General features: G+C 46.5%; 1 protein-coding gene across 2 annotated transcripts in view; it reads right to left on the bottom strand.

The window, feature by feature from the left end:
- Positions 1-4,268: 4,268 nt before the first annotated feature.
- LOC135896718 (mitochondrial import inner membrane translocase subunit Tim21) overlaps positions 4,269-24,265 on the bottom strand; it is a 35,409-nt gene continuing 15,412 nt past the window's right edge. For both annotated transcript variants that reach the window (XM_065425207.1, XM_065425206.1), the window contains exons 5-6: positions 21,325-21,433; positions 4,269-4,473 (exon numbers count right to left, since the gene is read on the bottom strand). In XM_065425207.1, coding sequence (XP_065281279.1) covers positions 4,348-4,473; positions 21,325-21,433 — 235 coding nt within the window. In that variant the 3' untranslated portion in view covers positions 4,269-4,347. The remainder of the gene's footprint in view (positions 4,474-21,324; positions 21,434-24,265) is intronic.

Below are 24,265 nucleotides of genomic sequence, written 5' to 3'. Positions count from 1 at the left end.
TTGGGTGAGGGAACAAACGCGAGTAAATGACATCATAGTTGAAATCAAGAAAAAGAAATGGGCATGGGCAGGACATTTAATGAGGAGGGAAGATAACCGATGGTCATTAAGGGTTACAGACTCGATTCCAAGAGAAGGCAAGCGTAGCAGGGGGCGGCAGAAAGTTAGGTGGGCGGATGAGATTAAGAAGTTTGCAGGGACAACATGGCCATAATTAGCACATGACCAGGGTAGTTGCAGAAATATGGGAGAGGCCTTTGCCCTACAGTGGGCGTAGCCAGGCTGATGATGATGATGATGATGATATGTCGCATAAAACAATTCAACGAATACAAGCACCATGGTGGCATGTGCTTGGTAGCGTTACCTCACATCAAGAATGTGAAGCGCATTCAGCCTTGTCTTTGCTCCCCACTTACAGATAAAATAAATGGTGTTTTCAAATAGTAGTGTGTTGAATCTAAATGTAAACAAGTATGCGGATCCCACGCACTGTGGGAATCGGTGCAAGCGAAGCTTTGTATGCGGTTTGCTTTGATTGACGATAATTAGCGGTGATGTTGGTGGCGAATGTGTAATTTCTTCAGTTTTGTGTCCAATACGAGTATGGTGAGTCAATGTTAAATGTTACCTTGCGCGCATCACTGCTGCTTGTCTGCATAGTCCACAGAACACACAAGGAGACGTGTTTGCTTGAGGCGCCCATTGTTCATAATTTTTTAGAGTGTTGAGCATTGCCTCACATAGCATAACTGAGGCAAGGTGCAAAACAGCATGTAGGTCAGCAGAAGGGAACGAAGTCCCTTCTTCTGAACAAAACAGTCCTACATGCTGTTGTGCGCTTTGCCTCAAGTTATGCAGTACCAACTAGCCCATCAGTCTGTTCTCTTGAATCACATAGCACGTCGCATTGTGGCAGAAGTATTAGACTTTAATTGAATTAGGGGGCTGTACGTAATTAAATTAATTAGTGTAATTGTATGTATACATTGTACACATACATTATCGGTCTGCACCATGTTTCGCTGCATAGCGAAGGCGCTCCGGTTCCATGCAACGCTTCTTTCGGGCCTTGGTGTCTTTGATACTAAGTGCATGCTTTGGAGCCATTTTGCTGGCGCATGTTTACATGCTTCTTCTGCATACGTGGCCAGCACACTGTTGAGAAGCCAACTCTAAGCGCTCTCTTCAGGGTATCGACAATTGTCATGTTTACACTATCACAGCCCAGCACGCGACCTCCACAGCCCAGCATCTGCATTTTTGTCACATAGGAAAGCAAGCACAGCACACGCCATATGCACATACTGACATGCTGCCGCACCGGCGCCGGCCGGGATGCGTGGAGGTGAGCGCTATCGCGTGGCTTTGTAGAAACTCAGCAGCACGTGCAGCAAGACCATAACAGCAGCAGCAGTGCCCGGAAAGTTGGGAGAAGAGGCAAAGAAAGCTTCACTTCAATATGTGTTGTACGTACAGCTCACATAGGCTATATATCTTTGGTGGCTTAGGACAAAGTTTATTAAAGAAATGCAATTTCTTGCACATCCTAATGACGAGATGATCACTGTGGCCTTTCCAACGATCGTTGGCAATGTGGCCTGTCTGTACGGTCTCCCACCAATTTGTCCCACATCGCTAAATTCAGCAGAAATTTTCACCTGATGATAGCACAACGGGCAGCAGGTACCCTTACAAAGGCTATCACCAGCCTAAAAAAGAAGACTTTCATAAAGGCTCCCTAGAATTCGTGATTGAGAGCCACCGAAACATTTGCTAAGAAAAAAAAGCAGACATTGAAATTGACTAGAACTGTTTCACCCAGCAGTTTGAAGCAGCCCAAAACTAAAAATGTTTGATCAATTGCTGGCTACAAATGCTATGTGCATTTTATGCTTTGTGGGCAAACACAAATCCATTGCTTGCGCTGGCACCTTTTGTTTCCACATTGGCACCATAGCCAATATAAAGCAAACAACAGAATTAGAGTACTACTGTCATGCTTTTTCATGCTGAGAATTTCAATGATGCCACCTTTATGTCGTTGTGCTGCAAGCGAACTGGATGATGGCATTTTCAACAATCGTTTAGACCTGATCACCTGAACCGGTGATCCTTCCTTAAACTATGTCACATAATAACGAGAACACACACAACAGAAGCACACTATTTTAAAGATCAATGCCATCAGTTTCCTTGAAGGCATTTTGCATCTTTTATAAGCAGTTTTATGTGTGAGGTTTTGTCTGGCAAACACAAGCAATTACTCCCCAAATGGCTCTTCATATTATAACATATTCATGTATAAAAAATAACTCATGAGCTCTACTTTGAACACTACTACCACCAGTGCTCCCTCACCATGCTTTTAACTTTGAACCAATCATAGCAGGCAACATACGGCCATATTGCTGTCCCTTGCCTCCCCTTGGAACTGCGATGGAAAATACTTATGTGCACAGGACTGTATTTATTCGAATCTAGGCAGGCCTCAATCCTAGGCCAACCCTTGAAATTCAGGTATGAAAAAAATATTTCCTCTGATGTAATTCGAACAAAAAATGGCATTTGACTGTGAAAAGGAAAAGAACATGCAACATCGTCAAGATGTTGCACTTTTTGAATGCTTGCATTATCAGATCGACCAAAATTGCATTCCATGACATTGGGAGCCAGTTTTATAGCGGAGTAGTCTACTTCACTAGGCGTGCTGAAGTAGACAGGCATCTGAACCTGCTCCGAGTGATGCTTTGAATGCTTGTGACCTCTTTCGCCTTCGCCTATATGATCTCCATTGTTATAGACATCCCCGATTCTCTTTATATCCTGATAACATCAGCAAGATATTTTTCCACCTCATGGCATCAGCTTTCCTGCAGTTGCCAGGGTCTGGCGGCTGCGGCCAAACCGCATCCTCGAGTCTTAAGCCGACTCGTGACTTTCGTACCTTATCTTTAAGGAAAAGTATTGGCCTACATTCGATTAAATATGGTATAAGAAAAGGAAGCTGCTATTTTCTGATATTTTTACAGCAGAAGCAGGGTGTGAAATAATGTCAAGGTCAGTGTCATGCCTAAGATTTTTTGAAACTTAAAAAATTGTTGCAGGGTTAAAGATTCTTCCCACATATTACTGCATACCGTACGTTTTCCAAACAAGCTCGCCTAAGACTAGGTTAGCAACTGCATTTCTGGCAGAATAAAGTCAAATAGGTTGTGCCGTCTCTTTAGATGTATTGGCACAGCTCATAGCTCCAGTACAGCACACAACCTCTTGTATGCAAGTGAAATTTCCTGCACTATGCCAGACGAGCAATCCACACATGAATTCGAGAGTTTAATAACACTGCTTCCAGAAGTTTCCAGTATAAGGTTCACTCTTCAAAGCATCCTGACAAACTTGTTTGGTACTCAAACACTTAACACCCAGCTTTAGCCAGCGGGACACACACCTCTTCAGGTTTCTTGCATTGTGTGAAGCACAATGATGTTAAGTAGCAGAAAGCCAGCAAACTTGCATCTGCCTCTGGTAGATCATTTAGACTTAATGAGGGCAAGATTTCAGACAGAATTCTCCAAGGCAGTAGCAGGAGCAATGACAGCTTATAGTCTTCGAGCGTGCAACTTTAAGGGGCAGCAATTCCGTCGTTGAATAAAATGTATGCATATAAATCACGCAAGCCCCAGTATAATTCAAGCATTATGCCTAGAAACCAAATTGCTCGACAGGAGTTGTTTTGATCACCATTAGGCTGGCACCAACATCTTGTTACCAGCTCAACAAAAACTTTAGGATTTCAAAATCATTAAAGGGCCCCCCTCAAAGGGCCCCTCACTGATGGACCTGCCACACTGGTTCGCCATGGCTGCCCTGCTGTGAGAGAGCGATGAAGCAGTGGCACATTTGCTTCATCTGAAGTAAAAGTTAACTTACAAGTTTCCTGTGTGTTTAGATTATATCTCCACTGACAGTAACAAAATGTTATTTTTTGCACGAGCTGCTTCTGGAGAGGCAAGGAGTGCATTGAAAACACAAAAGTATTCTTGGGAGTGGCAGGCGCTGTGTGAGTTGTCTCAGGAATGGCAGTTAAAGAGCTAATGGCTTCTGCAAAGGTAAGCCTCTCACATAGAGCACAGAATTCTTGTGGAAAAGCATTAAGAAAATAAGTGTTAGCTATCTCTGCTATCTACCTACTGCAATTGATACGGACTCAGCAAGCAGAAAAAAATGATTGTGTTGCTTGTGCACAGCGAATAAGAAGTGGCATATGGGAAGCACACTTTCTTTATTAATATCATTTGTCTTTCTGGATTTACATAGGTATGGTAGAGATGATCATTGCAACTTCTAGATAACATCAAATGTGTTGCTGGAGCCCCTGCTTTCCCTATTGTCCTCTAGGATGATAGTCCGCTTTGGTTGGCCGTCAAGATCAACAAACAGGTAGCGGTACTCGTAGTTCTTGCGACTGTCCTGTTGAGAAATGAAAAAAATTGAACTGAGAAATTCATGATCTTATGTCTTTAAGCAGTTCGTACATGTTATGGTATCCTGTGTGGTGAGGCATTCCTTATACAGTAGAATCTCAGTAAACAAAAATTGCTTTAAAGGGAATTGCCTCTTGAATGGAACGACAGCCTCTAAATTAGTTGGTTCTGCATTTGTGTGACTCAAAAAAACTTTCGTTATTTGGAACCAATATTTTCGCAACTCTGTAAGCGGAACCACAGAAGGACTTTTTCAGAAAGAGGCAGGATCTGAAATATAACTATTGCGATGGCTTTTACTATCCAGAAAGCCATCCTTAAAAAGTGGTGGCAGACTCAAGCAGGCAAAAGTAGGATGGATTTTCAATGCATAGCATGTACACCTGTGGACAGGTTCACAGCACCATCACTAGCCCAATCAGATGACCAAAATAAGGACAACAGAAATTTTGGACACCCTACAGTGTGACGTCCGATAATTTGGACTCCCTGTGCATGAGCATGTGCTATTTGGGCAGCGATTGGAGCAGCAATAAATAAGCCTTTGTTTTCATATGTCGCCGATGCCTGCTCGAAACTGAAGATACCATAGCTTAGGCAATCCAGCAGCTGTTGACCATGCCCAAACCACAGGAAAAACTAGCTGCTACATTCACTTTTTAAGTTTAACGTATCTAACAGTGTTAAGAGGGTGTATGACATATAGTGCTGCACCTCTGGATATCTTTCTCAGTAAACGGAACTCCTGTTGATCAGAGCTGTTACGTTTCGCCTACGACGCGCGGTAAAGCCAGCGCGGATGCAACGTACGCCGGAGCTTCGTTCAAAGCGGCGGACATTTTGGCCCGTTCGGAGCGGCCGCGACGCATCTCCGCCGAGCGCGTTCCGGCATGTTCAGTGCCACGTGTCTTTGTGTGTGCGTGTGTGTGTGTGTGCCCACGCTTGTCAAAGCGCGACGGCCGGGTAGAGGAGCTCCCCCAGTGTGAAGCGAGGAGGTCTGACCGGCGCCGGCCCGGCTGATGCGTCACCTCCTTGTCCCAACGTGTCTCTCAGTCCGTCCGTCGCCACCGTCACGTGACGTAGTCCCGTGACCTTCCCTCTTGCCCTCAACTCCGAGAGTATAAGAGCAGCTGCCCCTGGACGCCAGGAGAGAGGCTCCGATTTCTTCTGTTGAGTAACGTGCTCTCCCGTCTCTCTACTTCGGTCGACCTGACCGCCCGCTCTTTGCGATGCTAGAATAAACAAGTTGTTCTGTTAGCAGTCGCCTCATGCTTTGCTGGGACCTTCGGATGCTTCCAGTGTGCCCCAGGCCGCCAGGCCAACGCTACCCTTGGGGCTTGCGACCCAGTTGCAATAACGGGCGTCAGCACTGAGGTTCCAACAGCTGGTGGCCGCGCTGAGATTCCAACAGCCGGTGCCATCGGTGCGGATCAAACATCTGGTTGCCAGCGGTGAGATCGCGACAACGGAGGCCAGCAGCGAAGAAATGCGGTTGACTGTATGCTGAGCAGCACAACGACCATCCGGGAGCAGTGCAACGAGCCCTGTGTGATGACTGGTTGCCTGCAGCGGAACGACTGCGCTGAAATCTTGGCTGCGAGGTTTGGTGAGTGCGGGACTTTCTTCTTCTGAGTTTTGCCAGGCTTTTGTTAGTGTCAGAAACAGAGCTGGTAATTGTGGTTGTCGTTGCTGCCGGGTTAGTTGCGGCAAGACAATAGTAGGCAGTAGAGAAAGCAGCATTCAGAGCAGCCATGGATTTGAAGTCGTTGCGCAAACCGAAATTGTTGGAGCTTGCAAGAGAGTTGGGTCTGGATGTCTCAGACAAACTCAGAAAACCAGAACTGCTAAGGGTTATTCTTGAGTTAGGAGCTGAGGATGACGAGCTGTCGGAATGCCTTGAGACCATTGAGGAGAGGGAGACTGCAAAAAGACAGGAGCGCGAACTTAAAGAGCAAAAAGATGAGCTTGAACGTAAAGAACAGAGAGAGAGAGATGAGCTTGAACGAAAAGAACGAAACGAGAAAGAAAAAGAAGAGCGTGACCGTCAACACGCTTTGGAAATGAAACGTCTTGAGGTGGAGATGGAACGCGCTCGTAATGGAAGTCAGGCACACGGTGCAGGAGAACGAGTATTGTTTAAAATGACTGACCTGATGCGGCCGTTTAAGCTTGGAGAGGACATTGGTTTGTTCCTGGTTAACTTTGAGCGAACGTGCGAGAAGCAGGGGTTCTCTCGGGAAACGTGGCCACAGCGCTTGCTCACTTTGTTACCCGGCGAGGCGGCCGACGTAGTCGCTCGCTTGGAGAGAGAGGAGGCAGAGGATTTCGACAAAGTGAAATCGAGTCTGCTAAAAAAGTACAGGCTGTCCGCGGAGGCGTTCCGTCGGAAGTTTCGAGAAAATGAGAAAGGCAAAAGTGAGTCGTATACAGAGTTTGCCTACAGGCTTATGTCAAAGATGCAGGAGTGGCTCAAAGAAGAGAAAGCGTTTGGTGACCACGAGAAAGTTCTGCAGTGTTTCGGGCTGGAACAGTTTTATAGTCGGTTACCTGAGAACGTGCGGTACTGGGTCTTGGATAGGCCAGACGTTAGTACGGTGGCTAGAGCCGCTGAGCTAGCCGAAGAGTTTGTGACGCGTCGGGCTCGCGGAGCTAAGGACGGTCAAAAGGGTGAATTTGGCTCTAAGTTCGAGAGGCCGAAGTTCACGCCCATGAGCGCAAAGGGGGACACACGTACTGCGGATGCGAGTGAAAGCAGTCCGACCGAACGTAAGGAGACGGCGGCAGCCGAAGCCGAACGCAGAAAGCGGTTCGAGACGAGGCAAGCGCGCGTGTGTTATACGTGCCAGAAGCCGGGTCACTTTTCGGCGCAGTGTCCGGAAACAAAAGCAAAAGTAGTGTTTTTGTCATTATGCAGCACTGACGAGAACATGAAGCTTCTCGAGCCTTACATGCGAGACCTCCTCGTGAACGGGAAGGAGTGCCGAGTGCTTCGCGATTCCGCAGCTACGATGGATGTAGTTCACCCTTCTTACGTAGAACCCGATATGTTCACGGGCGAGTGCGCATGGATCAAGCAAGCCGTGGAAGCTCATAGCGTGTGTCTGCCCGTAGCAAAAGTGCTTATTGAAGGACCTTTCGGAGCACTTGAGACGGAGGCGGCAGTGTCATCTATGCTGCCCCCCCAGTACCCGTACCTATTTTCGAACAGGTCCGATCACCTCCTGCGCGAGAAGGGGCTTTTGTTTGGTGAGGTTAGCGTTCAGGCCTTAACCAGATCGAAGGTTCGGGAGCTCGCTGCAAAGGCGGTAGTTGCGGGGCCGACGTTGTCGAACGATGAGAAAGGGTCAGAGGCGCAGCAAGCTGATATTCAGAGCACGCCCGAACTGAATAAAATTGAGCCTGTAGCGTTAAAGGCACCAGATACTGGAGAGGAAATGCCCGACACGGGAAAGTTAGAAGAGCTATCTGAAGATTTGCTCATCGCGCCTACGTCAGACGGACTTAATAGGTTGCTAAAAGTCAGCCGGTCAGCTTTGATAGCCGAGCAAAAGAAGGATGGCAGCCTAGAAAACATACGCTGCATTGTCAAGGAAGGTATCGCCAAGAAAAATGCTCGCTTTGTGGAAAGAGGTGGGGTCCTGTACCGGAAGTATGTAGACCGCAGGGGAGTGGAGTTCGATCAGCTGATCGTGCCTCAGTGCTATCGTCAGGATCTGTTGCGCTTGTCGCATGGGGGTTCGTGGTCCGGACACCTAGGAGTTAAGAAAACTAAGGACCGTCTCTTGCAAGAGTACTATTGGCCAGGGTGTTTTCGGGACGCAGACCACTTTGTGAAGACATGCGACACCTGTCAGCGGGTGGGCAAACCAGGGGACAAATCGAGGGCGCCGTTGAAGTTGGTACCTATCATTACGGAGCCTTTTAGACGACTCGTTATTGATACAGTGGGACCTCTGCCGGTAACAGCCACGGGGTACAGACACATTTTGACTGTGATCTGCCCAGCGACAAAGTTCCCTGAAGCAGTGCCGCTTAAAGAACTCAGCTCACTTGAGATAGTCAATGCACTACTGTCCATATTTGCGCGAGTTGGTTTTCCTGCGGAAATCCAATCAGATCAGGGCACAGTGTTTACTAGCGCTTTGACGACGGCCTTTCTCGAAAGGTGCGGGGTAAAGCTGTTACACAGCTCAGTGTACCACCCACAGTCGAATTCCGTTGAGAAGCTCCACTCCGTCGTGAAGCGCGTGTGGAGAGCATTGTGGTTTGAACAACAAACTGACTGGGAGCTGTTTCTGCCTGGGGTGATATTTGCATTGAGGACCGCGCCGCATGTGGCTACAGGGTTTTCGCCAGCTGAGCTAGTGTACGGTCGCTCGCTGCGATCTCCGCATCGCATGTTTCGAGACGGATCACTGCCCTCTCCAATGGCTGCAGACTATCTCTTCCACAAATGGCCGCCTCCTGCACTGGAGCCTCGCTTTGCAACAATATTCCTTTGAGGTGCGTTACAAAAAGGGGAGTCTCAACGGTAACGCCGATGGCTTAAGTCGAAGCCCCTAACGTGGGAATCAGCCTCAAAATTGTTTGTTATTGATGTTTTTCTTCCTGAGGCAGGATTTTTAACATATTGCTTTTGTGTAGTGTTTCAAAGTGATAATGTGCTTTCTAGTGCAATTTTCCGATTTGTGGACGCGTTCTGAGTGCTGCTAGACTACTGTAAGGAACTAGGCAGTAGTATTAAAGGGGAAAGAGCCTGGCATAGCTTAGTGAGGGTTGTGCCGTGCTTGCTGACTGAGCGGCTGAGTTTCGGCGTAGTTCTAACGCTTGCTGAGAACGAGAGAAAAATGAGAACTCTCCCGAAGTCACTTTGCAGTGTCCTCTGTGAACCTGAACGTGAGAACGAGGCCTTCTCGGTGCGCTGCGCTCAAGAAACGCCGAGGGACGACCGACGTCGGCTATGAGCATCATCGAGCGACATCCCTCCGGACAGCGGATGCAGTCCCCTGACCATCGGGATCTCCCTCCCCCGGCGGGGCGGTCTGTTACGTTTCGCCTACGACGCGCGGTAAAGCCAGCGCGGATGCAACGTACGCCGGAGCTTCGTTCAAAGCGGCGGACATTTTGGCCCGTTCGGAGCGGCCGCGACGCATCTCCGCCGAGCGCGTTCCGGCATGTTCAGTGCCACGTGTCTTTGTGTGTGCGTGTGTGTGTGTGTGCCCACGCTTGTCAAAGCGCGACGGCCGGGTAGAGGAGCTCCCCCAGTGTGAAGCGAGGAGGTCTGACCGGCGCCGGCCCGGCTGATGCGTCACCTCCTTGTCCCAACGTGTCTCTCAGTCCGTCCGTCGCCACCGTCACGTGACGTAGTCCCGTGACCTTCCCTCTTGCCCTCAACTCCGAGAGTATAAGAGCAGCTGCCCCTGGACGCCAGGAGAGAGGCTCCGATTTCTTCTGTTGAGTAACGTGCTCTCCCGTCTCTCTACTTCGGTCGACCTGACCGCCCGCTCTTTGCGATGCTAGAATAAACAAGTTGTTCTGTTAGCAGTCGCCTCATGCTTTGCTGGGACCTTCGGATGCTTCCAGTGTGCCCCAGGCCGCCAGGCCAACGCTACCCTTGGGGCTTGCGACCCAGTTGCAATAACGGGCGTCAGCACTGAGGTTCCAACAGCTGGTGGCCGCGCTGAGATTCCAACAGCCGGTGCCATCGGTGCGGATCAAACAGAGCACACTGAATTTCTCTGGTCCCTTAATGTTCCATTTAATGAGGTTCTGCTGTATATAATATAAGGCTAAGCCTTGACATACTACAAGAAGGGAGCAGAATTGCAACTGTGTTCTAATGGCAGTTGCCAATATAAAATGTAATTGAGTAAGCATGCAGGCTGATCATGTGACACTCAAGAGTTACATGGTGTTTAGAAAAGCGATTAGCAAATGATGTGTGCTGCAAAGTGCTAAATGAACAACCACACTCTCCATGGTTTACTCATATCCTGGTTTCGACCTGCAAATGCACTGTATCCCAGACGAGCAGCTAAATGATTCAAGCAGCAGGCTTCAGCTATGTTATGGTGCTCTTACTGCATCCTGACGGACCATATTGTAGCACTAAGAAAATAAAATTTTCTTCGCCAGCATAACACATCTTATCTAAATGAGCATTACAAATGGCTAAAGAGTGTATGCAAAAACAAGCAGTTTCAGAGCACCTTTTTATGGCCCCAGAGTGTGGCTACTGCCGCAAGGAAGCAACGTCATTTGAGGAATGGGTCTGGCCATGAGCTAATGTTGAAGCGACACTTAGCTCACTTTTAGCCCTGAGAACGACCTAAAGGGGCGCCATGAGCGCCGCTCGTGTGACGTCAGGGCATGGACTTGTGCCTCTCGTCTGCTGCAGTTCGGGCAATGTCCGGGAGCCTTCTGAAGTTTTTCTGCTTGTTTACTCTCGTTCCCTATGATTGTATACTTATGAGGGTCGTCTCAAATATATTTTTACTGAGGTCTTCGTTCTCGTAAATTTATTCAAAGAGCTTATTTCCTATGTGACAATATATTTCTCAAAGGTAATGCTACAGTACCAGCTGAAGAAGCTCAGACCAGCTCACTGTGGGTTTTTCATGCGTGGATCTACACTTTGCAGTGGTAGCTCACGTGAATAATAAAAACATAAAAGCAAAAGCATAGCACATAAGAATCCAGTTAGGATCTCATACCTACCGTGATACAACAAGCATCAGAACAATATGGCAATATGCGACTTCTGCGACATTTATCTTCTTTTTAACCAGCTAAATTATGTTTGTTTATGACGAGTAGTTCGTGGTATAATAACGAATTTTTGGATTTCTTCACAGCAGCGCTCGGCAGTAACACGAGGGCTTATCACATTGACGTTGTTCTTGTTTATCAACTGCAACAGCAGCACTGCTGTTCAGATTATATAAGCACAACTTGCTTCTTTACCTGCTTCTCAAAATTAGGCTGTTTTTCACAGGTTAATTTTAAGTGGCGGTAATTTGAAGTAAAGCTAATTGGGGCTTACAGCTGTTTGAAGGATACAGAAAAGAATATACCAATATTTATTCCCTTTTCCGTACTACACCTTCAACTCACTTGGGCAATTTACTGGGGCTTGTTGCTTTTAAACTTTTTTTAAATTACAGGGTTTTACGTTCCAAAACCACTTTCTGATTATCAGGCACGCCGTAGTGGAGGACTCCGTAAATTTCGACAACCTGGGGTTCTTTAAATGTGCACCTAAATGTAAGTACACAGGTGTTTTCGCATTTTGCCCCCATCGATATGCGGCCGCCGTGGCCGGGATTCGATTTTGCGGCCTCGTGCTCAGCAGCCCAACACCATAGCCACTTAGCAACCACGTCGGGTGCTTGTTGCTTGAGGAACAGACATGACGAATCTGTTTGGCGAACTGACACGGGCTGCTCGGCCCAAATTTTTGAGTGAAATATGCCTTTTGGAGCGCATGGCTGCAGCCGTAAAGTCGAAGCCTCATTTATTAGTAGTACATGTATGGGACATATTGAAAATATCATTATTCCGTGGTGGAGGTAAAAAATCGAGTGGATTCATGTGAGGCTTGTGGTGCATTCCTTATGAGGCAGGTATGCGAGGTTCTTTTTGATGTATTGACGAAGTGCATAGTTCTCAGTTTGTATAATTAAACAATGCAGGTTCGAGACATGGTGAGGTAGAAGGTGTCTGAATTTTCATTTTCAAGGCAGCCTATGCTCTGCTGTAGTGCCTCGAGTATACTTTAGGCAATGCAATTGGTACTGTAAAAACAGCATCAGGGTTTCGATTCTAAATTGTAGTGAACTGATGGGTTTCATGAACAATGCGTGCCTCGCCGTAATGACAGTCAGTTGCTTTCACTGCGCAAGGGGTATGCCATATTGTTGATAAAGGCTACTGAGGGCCATTATGAAGGCCACTATGATATGATATACGTAGCACCACTTGATTGGCTCTCGATCTAATCACTCGATCTAATCACAAAACTTTCCTTTAGTTACAGTGTTCGTGAAGCATTTACATGACCCGCTGTCTTGTTAACCGCCATGAGCAATAAGCAATTCGTTTTCTGGGTGCCTGTTTCAGAGAACGGTGAAAGTATAGTACCAGACTTTTTCATACAAAACACGCCTAACTCTTCTTTTTTTATAAAGTCCCATATTTGACCAGAACAACTCAATACAGTTATAAGAATCATGATGAAAGCTTCGCTGGGCAGTGTCCTTTTAACACGGCTTTATGATGTCGACACCAATTACCAAGATTTTTCTTCAATGTAAAATGCAATATGCCTCATAGCTAAGTACTAAGAGAATGCTAAGTGTTTAGACGAGCATGTTACACAACTTCGCCTGTTGAATTTGCAGATATTCTTTTTATGCAATATTTATGGACACACAAGACGCATGCATATATGGATTGCAAGACTACTAGACCCCTTCAACAGTACACAGCTTGCGATATATAAGCTGTAAATTCTCTCAACTCATGCGGTTTTGAAGAAGGAACTGCAGTTCAGGCAAGGCAGCAGAAAGAAGTCGACATATTCTTCAATAAGTACGGCACGAGCCACCAATACCTCAAGCATGCACTGAAGGGAACGAGTGCGCGCAGCAGCTGAGCAAGCAATGTCATGGCTGTGATGTCACACGCGAGAGGGTGCCACTCCAACTTCTCGCCGCTAATAGAACTTCACATATGAATCTTTCATAGTGAGCCACATTTAGCCTGATCTCCCTTATCCTTACCCACTCCTTAAACATAGGCCTTGAGCTACTAATTAAACATATTTTCTCTCCACTGAACCGCACAAGTACTAGTACATTCATGATCATGGTGCATTACTTGATATCACATCCACAGAACAAGTAGTAGGACAGGCCATGCACAACTTTCACTGTTGTTTATCACATTACTGATAGCGTTCATCACATTGTGACAGGTGCATCTGTTTCTACTGCTTCAGCATATCTGCATAAGCGGACACGGAACATCCTCCTCATTATCTATACACAGGATAAAGTTCACTCATTAGGTTTCTAAATGACATTTCTAGATATTAAGGGAGCCTACCACAACGCAGACAGGGAATTGTTATGAGACATTTTTAAGCACGAATGCGTAGGTGATGATTTTGAAGCTGCTGAGGGAGATATAGAGAAACGACCAAGTGAAAACTATATGGGAAGGCCGAAAATGTAATGAAGTGGTGGAAATTCACCAAGGACTGAAGCAAGGATGTCCTCTGTCTTCATTGTAGTTGACACTTTATGTTATGGGTATAGAAAGACTACTGGAAAACAGTTAATTAGGGTTTGATTTATCCTACATGTGTAATGGACAAGTGGTGCAACAGAAGGTCCCCAGACCGATGTACGTAGACGACATAGTGCTACTAACGGACAATGCAAAAGGTTTACAGACACTTGTGAATATCTGTGGGAATGCAGCGACAAATCTAAGCCTTAAGTTTAGCACAGAGAAATCTGTAATTATGATCTTTAATGAAGAGACTCGTGACTTACTTATTTAACAAAACACCATCTCATGCATTCTGACACTAAACTGGCCTGCTAATGTATTTCTTCGTAAAGTTCTGGAGTTAATATCTTGAAACTGGTTTCATCCAGAGAATTCCCAGAACCCCCTAGCCACAATTTGTAAATTGCAATATGTGCTCCAAGATCAATAGTTAAAAATGAATTAGTAATTTTTTTTTAACAGGTCGATTATGCATTTCAATTTTTCATGTGAGCAATGTCAGCCTCTTTGAGTAGATCAGCTCAAGGACTAATATTGTGCTATCTGCCACAGGCGATATTTAAAAACTGCTTAGTCTTTGCAGAAACACCTGGTATACTTTGGTTATGAACAAGAATTCTGAGTGGTATTACATCAATAGGAAACAAATTAATACTATTACCACTTAGTGACTAACTCACTTTCTTCCCTATCTTCCAAGGCAATCCGGAAATAGCATGATTCGGGCACTTCAGCTGAAACATTACAATTTTAGTCTAATGAGCTCTCAAATCGACAAACAATCTCAATAGGGCAGCAATTTATTGTTCAGCCTCTGTCATGTACATGAGACAAAAAATAAATGGTGGGGTTTAATGCTAAAAACTGCAGAGTGTGTAATGAGGGACACCGGATGAATTCTGACCACTTGGAGTTCTTTTATGTGCACCCAGAATGTTTCTGCAATTCACTTCCATCTAAATGTGGCCACCATGACCGGCAACCTCATGCCCAGCAGCTCAACGCCATAGCCTCAGAGGCACTGCAGTGGGCATATACACGAGATCTGATAAAGTGATAGCCCACATCATTTATTGCTTATAATTATCATGAGTAACTCAGAGATGAGGTCAGATTTGGTGTTGGATGACCATCGTGTAAATGGGTGCCACCATGTTTGTTGACGCAAAGCTGTTGGTTAATAAGTTTGGGGTGTCACGTTATGTTTGAAAAAATTTCATAGCTTCACCTGAAAGGTGACGCATCGACTGCAATGGTAAATTATTAGACAGCTATACGAAGTAAGGGTAGTAGTTTTATCAGACGTATAAACCTGTAAGCATTAGCTTACTAATTAAATTAACAAGCATGATGTCACACATGCACAGGCAAACATGAACACATTTAATTTGATGACCGCGGGCACTTGCTGTCAAAACGCTGGCATGAGGAAGCAATTTGCCCTTTGTGTAGCCTCTCACTTTAATGTTAACTAAGTGGCGAGAACACATCGCACATAAAGCCATCAGTCCTTGTGGCCACGGTCAGCCGTGCCATACGCAGCTGGCACCGGAGTTCTGACCCGAGACTATTATGTTTCGACACACTCGTTTTCAAACTCAGTCACAAATATGCTGGTCTTCCACTAAACTTTGTCCTTGTTAGGCTTTCTGAAAAAATATTAGCTCGAAGGCCAATGTATTTCGCAACAAGTGTAGGGAGTGTGAAAAAGAAGACATGCCTCTGTCCAGCAGCATCGCCAATGCTTGGCTTGCGCTGCTGGTTGCTAGTGTCTTTCGAGACGATGCCTTACGCTACCTCACCGTTCCTACTCATAGCATCCTTGAAGAAATGCACCGCCGATAAACAATTGGTGGAAGTTGCTGGAGCTCCCCCCATTGCTTGCACCCTGAAGCTTCGAGCCCAAACGCTTCTGCCTATCACGACTGACAACACAGAACCGCTGACGCCTTCACCCCAGTCCGTTATCTTCACCAGGGTTCCTTGGCAACGTGATCCGGAGGTCTTCAGCGGTACAGATGACACCAATGTGGAAAACTGGTTTACATCTTATGAATGGGTGGGCGCACATAACAAGTGGGATGCCGCCGCAAAGTTGATCAACGTCCTATTTTATCTGACTGGCGGTGCCCAATTCTGGTTCCATAATCATGAAAGTGACATCCCGGCATGGCCAACTTTCAAGACGTCATTCACTGAAGTGTTTGGTCAACTTGCTGTCCACAAACAGTGCTTGCGTGCCTGAGCACAGCAGATTGGAGAAAATTTCATGAGCTACATAGAAGAAGTCGTTGACTTTTGTAAATGTGTCAATGCTGCCATGCCCCAAGCTGATAAAATTCAGCACATTCTCAAAGGCATCGTTGACGGTGCACCGCCAACGATCGGGTTGCTCTGCTCTTGCAGCTGGTCGCTGGTGTCTTTCTAGACGGTGCCTCACGTTGCCACGCCATTCCTAGCCATAGCGTCCTTGACGGAATGCACCACCAATAAACATCTTATCAGGAAGGTTATCTCCAAACTGGTGTTAATCTCAGGATTTCTACTAAGTGTACATGCCTAGAGGATATACAGGCTTTAATTCTGGAATTAATCAGAAATTTAATTAGCAATATTTAATCAGCTGATCATTTGATTAATTAAATTTGACTGGGTTTAGCATTTGTATTTTTGTGCACACAAGCCAGTAGTGGAGGGCTTCTATAACGGTGTATTAAAAAAGTTCAGCTGTTCCCAATTGAAGCAAGTGGTATATAAAGCATATGTTCCCTTTTCAATGTGCATATGGAAAAATGTTTAAAATTACGATACAACACAGTTTCATCACTATTACAGATGCTTTTCTCTTTGTAACAGCACATTACTTCCGTGCAGTCAACAAGCCAATGCTCTGCTTTTACCCCATCTGTGGTTGTTGTTTCCTCAGTAGTGAAGCTGTGCAAACAAAGCTAAGCCCCTCCTTAAAATGAGAACCATGTGCATCCAATGCTCACCTCAGTGAAGCTAAATAGATCAGAAAGGTGCACTTGTAGCAAGTAATACAGTTAAACCTCGATATAACTAAGTCGGTAAAATCGGTAATTTGTTTTGTTTCATCAAAATTTCGTTCTATTGAAATTTGACCATTTATGCAAATAGTCGCCCATAGATTTTTCTTGCACGGAAAGGGGCCGCAGAATTTTTCTAATTATCTGGCAATCGAAAAAAAAACAACAACAAATTTGAATGAGAAAACAATTCATTTTGATAAATTTGGGAGACAACGATGAATGGTACAGTTTCATATGCTACATACGTTGATATCTTCTCGGTGGTACAAATTAAGCAAAGGCAGCCATGCTTTCGCGTGCACTCCATCCCCGCAGCTGATAGCGTCGTCCCAGAGCGGGCGACGCTATCAGGAAAAGTGCTGGCAGCGGGGATCGAACGCTTCGTCTGCCTCTCGCTCTAATGGGTCACTGAAACTCAAGATTACGCAACCTCTAATACTAAACGCTGTTACGATTGGCCTGCAGGGTTGCTGACCTGCAAAACTTTCCCAGCCCGCCGCAGCTGTTTCAATCGTCCTGCGGGGGTAGCGATCTTCGAACCCTTCCTGGTCCGCTGTGACAAGTGCCTTTGGAGAGCCAGCAATGCGCGTCTTCGGAGAACTGGCGACGCCAGCAAAGTTAACCGACCATGCACCTCCTTTGGAGAACTGGAGGCCACAGCAAAGTTAATCAACCATGCACCTCCTTCAGAGAGCCGACGGCGCCAACAAGGAAAGCTAGGTTTGGTGGACCGTGTATTGTTAATTGGTTCACTGTTGCCTTCATGGTCTACTTGCAGCAAGAGAGCTCCTGGAGAAGGGTGTTTTGCGGTGCGTTTTCACAGGTCCCAGAATTCGTCACAGTCTGCTGACAGTCGTGGCGGCTAACTGAGAAGTCAGCTCTGGAATCAAGAGGCGCCAGCTGGCGTCAAGCGTGACAACACGTGTACGAGGACCCACTCACCTAAGTGTGTTCAGTGAGACCAAAGTGCGGAAGAGAGTGTGTGAACCCTCCCCCTCAAAGGCGGGTCGACTACGCCTCCAACGACGACTGTGGACGGTCCGATTGGACGAAGGTTGGTCGGCAGTTTTCCCTCACCTAGGGATCTAGGGAGGACAGTGGGTTTTTAAGCAGCAGTCTTCGGCTGCTCATCAAGCTGTGTGCTCGTGTGCTGCATGCTTTGTCTTGCGTGCTCCGTTTGGGAGTCATGCTAGACTGTTGAAATGTATCTCCTGTCGTAATGCAAATACTGTAAATAAATCCTGTACTTCTAGTTCTCGATGGGAGCAAGTTCCGCCCTACAACCACGTCCCAAGTGTGGGTGAGTTGGACAATGGCATGGGCCAGCTACCACTTATTTCATGCCCGACTACAACCCGTACAACTGGTAGCCAGCGATGGGAAGTCCCTCCCTTCAACTACAGTCGCCGACCGATTTTCCGGACTCCGAAAATTCGGACATGCCCGATTATTCGGTCAGCTTCGCGGCACCGCCATTCTCCCCATAGACCATAATGTATAACAACTGCCGAAAGTTCGGACACCTTGCAACCTCTCGTCTGATTTTTCGGACACTCCTTGAGCCAACTCGGTCGAGAGCACCATGCACCGACTCTGACCGGTGCATGGTTCCATACATCGTTCGACTTGCTGAACGCCATGTTTGTTTTGAACAGAGCTTCCTTGCTGCCCCACGAAGTAGCGCTACTGGAAATCCCCGCTCATAATCATCGTTTCTGCCTGGTTAGAGTGGCTCTGCAGCAGTTCCGGTTTCAGCTTAGTAAGCCATGTCAAGACAATCCAGCAGCTTATTTGTTTCTTCGCGCACGACACTGCGAGCAGGCCACGTTTTTCGTTTGTGCGCTGTGTCGAGGTTTCGGTGATCCAACGCGGTGTACGGAAACATCACGTCAAGTGTCTAATGGCGCCGACAGTGCCCGCACAGACTTCGCTGGGGAATGCCGGCTAGCGGGTGCCGGGAGGCCTAAGTCGCCTTCCGATGTGCGCCCCACCTGACGCGGAAAATGTTCTTCCGAGACCTGCGCAGTGGTTGCATTGCGGTTCCGGACACCGTCTCATTTGACAGTTTCATAGGTGCTGACACTGCTGTATCGACATGCGCAGAACTCGACGACGGCAAGATCATTCATCAGGTTTCTGCTGCACCGCCGGACGATGACTCAGAGTCGGAAGATTACTCATCATGTGCTACGCTGCCGTCGCATGTGGAGCGTGTACAAGCAGTGACTGTGCTATCAGCCGCTAATAGTGACCGTACGACCCTCTCCGAGATTCAGGCTTATCTGATTGCGCGTAAACGGAACAGCGTGCAACGGCGCATTCACGCTTTCTTCCAAGCCTACTGCCAAGCCCAAATAAGTGCGTGGAAATAAAGGATTTCATTTTTTTTTCTTAATCTGCTTTTTCGGACACCTGTTTATTCGGACATTTTCGCAGTCCCCGTGAGGTCCGAATAAACGGTCGGCGACTGTACATCTAAACCTTACAACTGATTGCCAGCAGTGGGATTGCCCTCCAAACCTTACAATGCGTGGTAAGACAGCTTACATGGTGCCACATTCTCTCGACATGCCCACTCTTTGCACATGCAGCAGATTACCTCTAAAGCAGGATGCATATGCGCTCAGCCACGCTTACAGCCATGTGGAGCCACGGCTGTGACGCGCGCCAGGAATTGAGACGTGCGCCAACTTAACCCCCACTCCACCCCCTCGTGCACACTTGATCACATCACCGCGAGCTCGCTCCCCTCCTTTTCCCCTCTGCTTGCGCGGGAAGGTGGCACTCATGAAGCCACCATCTTTATTGTGTCATCTTCACACACTTTCACTCGCACCTATGCACAGTGGGAGCGCGATAGGATCTTATTGCACTTGGGCTTTATATGGAACATGACGCGGCTCCACTTCGGCGATCGCTCTTGTCGCGCAACGTGCAATTTGTGAGCATGTTTGCAAGCAGTCGCTTGTAATTCAATCATTTGACCATCTGCGTCCGAGGAAGTTTTCAGTTATTGTCTTGGCATTCCTTTGTGGCGGCAGTGAAATTTCGTTATATTGAAATCGCATACAAACCCACTTCGTTACATTCAGGTTCTAAATACATGATGTTTATGAACATGAGGTTATGACAGGTTAAATACTTCGTTATATCGATAATTTCGTTACACTGAAATTCGTTATATTGAGGTTCAATTGTGAAAGTTCTGGTAGCAAACTCCGTCAATGATGTTGATTTTATTTGCACATACAAACCACTTAGAGATTGCTTTTTTTTCCTGTACACCTTTACGAGCAGCCCATCGTAGTGGGAGTGGTTCTTAGTTTCGCAATTGTCACTTGAGCTAATCCAGTCGCATCGTCTCTTTCTTTACTGAAATGATAGCAGTTAACATGTTTCTTTGAGCTAGCTGGTATGACATTGCAAGTACATACAGCGTTAGGAGACGGAGGCAGAGCAAGGAATGATCTTGAGTGCACCGTCCTCTCATTCCTTGCTCTGTCTCTGCGTGCTTCCACTTTACGTACTTCCAATATGACAGGTTTGGATAAACTATGGTTGCGTTGATGACCATTCTTCCCACCGACACTGATTTCTTGAAGAACTGCAGTTTTGACAGTGACATTTATATATTTACTTATTTATTCAATTCAGTGCTATCTACAACCTCGCATGCTGTGCTAATCACAGAGGCAAAGCACCAAGGCTGTCAGTTTCCATAATAATGTGACAGTGATTCAATGATTTCCAATGAAAGAACAACGCCTGTGCCAAACTGTGTGAGACTAATGAGGGAAATTAAACAAAAAAAGGCAATCCTGTGCAGATGTCTTTATTTACTTCTTTTTCTCTGCATTTCTATCAATGAGCTAGCAATAATTCCTGTGCACACAAGAATTCAAACTGAGAATTGACAAGTTGTGGCACCCCTGTGTCAGGACTCATTCAAAGTGAAAGGCTCACTTCTGGCATTTGTGGCAAAAACTTGCCACAGGAAGTTCAGTAAGTAGACTCCTTGCAAACAAGTACGTTCATCTCTATAATGCATAAACCTCAAATTCATGTTGCACTGACTTCCCCACGTGGCCTGCCTGACAGGCGCAGCCATAGGGGAGGAAAGTCAGGGTAAATTAGCGGGACAGAAGAGGAACATTCAGGATGGCTATGCAGGCCACATGTTTGAAGACTCTGCTATGACGAATGTCGCTACAGGCAGGCTCAGCTGTATTGGATGAACAAAGTGGAAAGCACAAATATTAGTAGCTAATGGCTAACTTTGCAACATGCCGTACGACATACGTGAAAGCACTATCTCCTTTCACAACGATACCAGTAGCAGAGGTATTTATTCAGACCACCACTAAATAGTTGTCTAAGGGACTGGCATAAAGGCCAAGAAAGCCTGACGTGCTAATTCCCCAACTCAACCAAACCTCAAGAGGATGCAAGCGTACGGACACATCACACTTGCTGTAGAATAGTGTTGAACATACCTCTCTGACTTCAAGATGTACAGTTCCAGATCTGCTAGGCCCCTTGATGTAGAACTTCATGCGCATGTAGTTGATGCCATCTTTTATGTACTCCATGTGGCTAACATGCCTGTAGATGAAAAAAGAAATACTTTGATAAGTTGCCTCTCTACACTTTGACTGTTCTGAAGATAGCACTTCTGCATACTGTCACAGTGTAACTTTGGATGTGCTTTTGTTTAATGTTATAGAAGTTCGACACAACAGTCATGGAACTTCAGAAATTTCTACAGCTTTTCCAGAAATATGCAAGGCATGCTACTCCTATGACTTTCATTCATTGACAACAGCTGTCAAAAAATAAAACCTCTCTAACCTACCTGAAAATACTCATAAGAAGCCAACATACATTGAAACCAAGAAAAATCATAGGGGGAATTAACAGTTTTCTCAAATGAAATGTAGAATTAATTATGAATGAGGGTGAAATTTGGGATAAGCTTAATATTCTTAATAGAAGAAAGGGGAAACACAGGTGGAAAAGAAAAGACAACTTGCAGTTGGTGGGAGCAGAACTCACAATCTTGCATAACGCGTGCAATGCTTTACCAAATAAGTTGTGGTAACTGTCCCTTCTGTTAAGAACGGCCCACTGACGTGCAAGTTTTGCCAGCCAGTTGCGACAGCGGGCATCAACTTTTCCTGGAATGCCACCGCAAACTTCTAGCCACGGCATCACTAAGTTGACTGTGTGTGGAGAACAATACGTGCATCCTCGACTCTCCGTCGCTAGAGCCAAGATGAGTGCGACGAAGCAGGCTTTGTGCCTGAACCCGCGACCGCCAACCTGGTCTGCTGTGAACGAGGGAGTCCCCGAGGGAACGTGGTTCGAGGCCCCTTCCCACACACCGTTCAAGACGCAAGACAATGGGCTACCGGCGGGCGCACTGTGGGGGTCAGCTCGGGGAATAAAATACGCCTTTATTGACGTAAGCCCCGAGTTCTGCAAAGACCATCTGACCTCTGTTGGGGACCGTGTACCTGTGCGGAAATGCGTGTGTGTAAGCCCTCCCGCCTACGGTACCTTGTCGTCTCGCCTACGGTGCCAGGTCGAACGTTTCCCTCACCTTGGGATCGAGGGAGGACCGAGTGTTTATAAACCACTGTTGTGTGGCTGCTCAGTACTTTTCTCTCCCAGTCATGCTAGACTGATGAACAGCAACGTCCTAATGTAGATACTGTAAATAAACCCATATTCCTCGTTCTCGATGAGAAGCAGTCCTTCCCTTCAACAACGTCCTCAGCGTGGATAAGTTGGACGACGGCATGGACCAGCTACCACCTAATTCATGCTTGACTTCAATGTTGACAACTGATTACGAGCGATGGGATTGAGCCCCTAATCCTCACAATTGGTGGCAGCGTGGGATGGACTTTGCGACGTGGTGCTGTGTCTGCGGTGAGTGCTTGGTTCTTGTTTTGACTCTCTAGGCTTCATTTTGTTGTTGCTCTGTTTAGAACAGTAAGGAAGCTAGATTGTTGATTGTTAGCTAGGTTGTGTTTTCCTAGCTAGATTTAGCGAGCAGCATCAAGGCAGTAAAGCAGCAATCATGGAGTTAAGGACACTGCTGAGAGACAAATTGTTGATTGTTGGTAAGGAACTGGGCCTAGATGTGCGCAAGGAAATGCTAAAAGTGGAATTATTGGAGCTAATTTCCGAACAGGCCAGTGAGGAAGAAATTGAAATGGGGTTGGAACTTCTGAAAAAAAGAGAGAAACGGGACAGAGAGAAGAACGCGAGAGATAAGAACCGGACAGAGAGAGAGAGAGGAACGCGATAAAGATCACGAGTTAAGAAAAATGCAACTTGAACTTGAAAGCAAACGTTTGGAGTTGTGTCAAGGAAGTGAAGGGGCTCTGGGACGATCAAGTGAGGCAGAATCATACCACATGGACAGGCTATTAAAGCCATTTGAGGTCAAACCGACACAGGCTTGTTCCTAAGCAATTTTGAAAGGACTTGCGAGAACATGAACTTCGGTCCGAGTACATGGCCACAGCGGTTGCTGTCTATGTTGCCGTGTGAGGCTGCAGAGGTAATTGCCAGACTCAGTGCGGAAGATGCATATGATTATGCGAAGGTCAAGGCCAGTGTTCTGAAGAAATACCACCTTTCAGCCGAAGCTTTTCGGCAAAGGTTTAGAAGCACAGGCAAGAAAGATAGCGAGGGGTATCCGGAGTTTGCATATGGCTTAAAGGCCAACCTAGTCGAGTGACTGAAAAGCGCGGAAGTGTACGACAACAGAGACATGATCATTGAATGCATGTGTCTAGAGCAGTTTTACAAAAGCACCCCCAAGCTGTGAAACTGTGGGTGCAAGACAGAGGGAATGTAAACACTGTGGAAAGGGGAGCTGAATTAGTCGAAGAGTACGCATCGCGTAGAAAGTTGAATGCCGAGGACGGAAATTGGGACGGTCGGAATGGACCGCGGAAACCATTGCTGTTGAAAAAGGGTTCGCAGACAAGACGATCGGAACCTGTAGACGTGGAGGAAAAGCCCGCAGAGAAGAGCGAGGAGAAACCTAACGGCGAAACTGTACAAAAAGAGCAGAAAAGAAAATTAGAATCTTTTAGACCGATCCGTTGCTATAAGTGCCACAAACTGGGACATATTGCTGGGAACTGCGAAAAGCCTAGCGTAGTTTTTTCCTACGTAGATGAAAAAGACGAGAATATGGAAGTTTTAAGCCCATATCTTCACGACCTGCAATTTAATGGCAAACCATGCAGGGTGCTAAAAGACAGTGCCGCCACGATGGACATTGTCCATCCGTCTTACGTGACAATAGATGACTTCACTGGAGAAGTAGCTAGGATCAAACAGGTTGTAGAAGAACACAGCGTGTTTCTGCCCATGGCCAAAGTCAAAATCAGTGGACCATTCAAGGAGCTAGTGACC

This window comes from Dermacentor albipictus, chromosome 1 (genome assembly GCF_038994185.2).
Source record: "Dermacentor albipictus isolate Rhodes 1998 colony chromosome 1, USDA_Dalb.pri_finalv2, whole genome shotgun sequence".
NCBI lineage: Eukaryota > Metazoa > Arthropoda > Arachnida > Ixodida > Ixodidae > Dermacentor > Dermacentor albipictus.
Note: the sequence above shows the minus strand (reverse complement) of the source record. Positions and strands in the feature narration are given on the sequence as shown.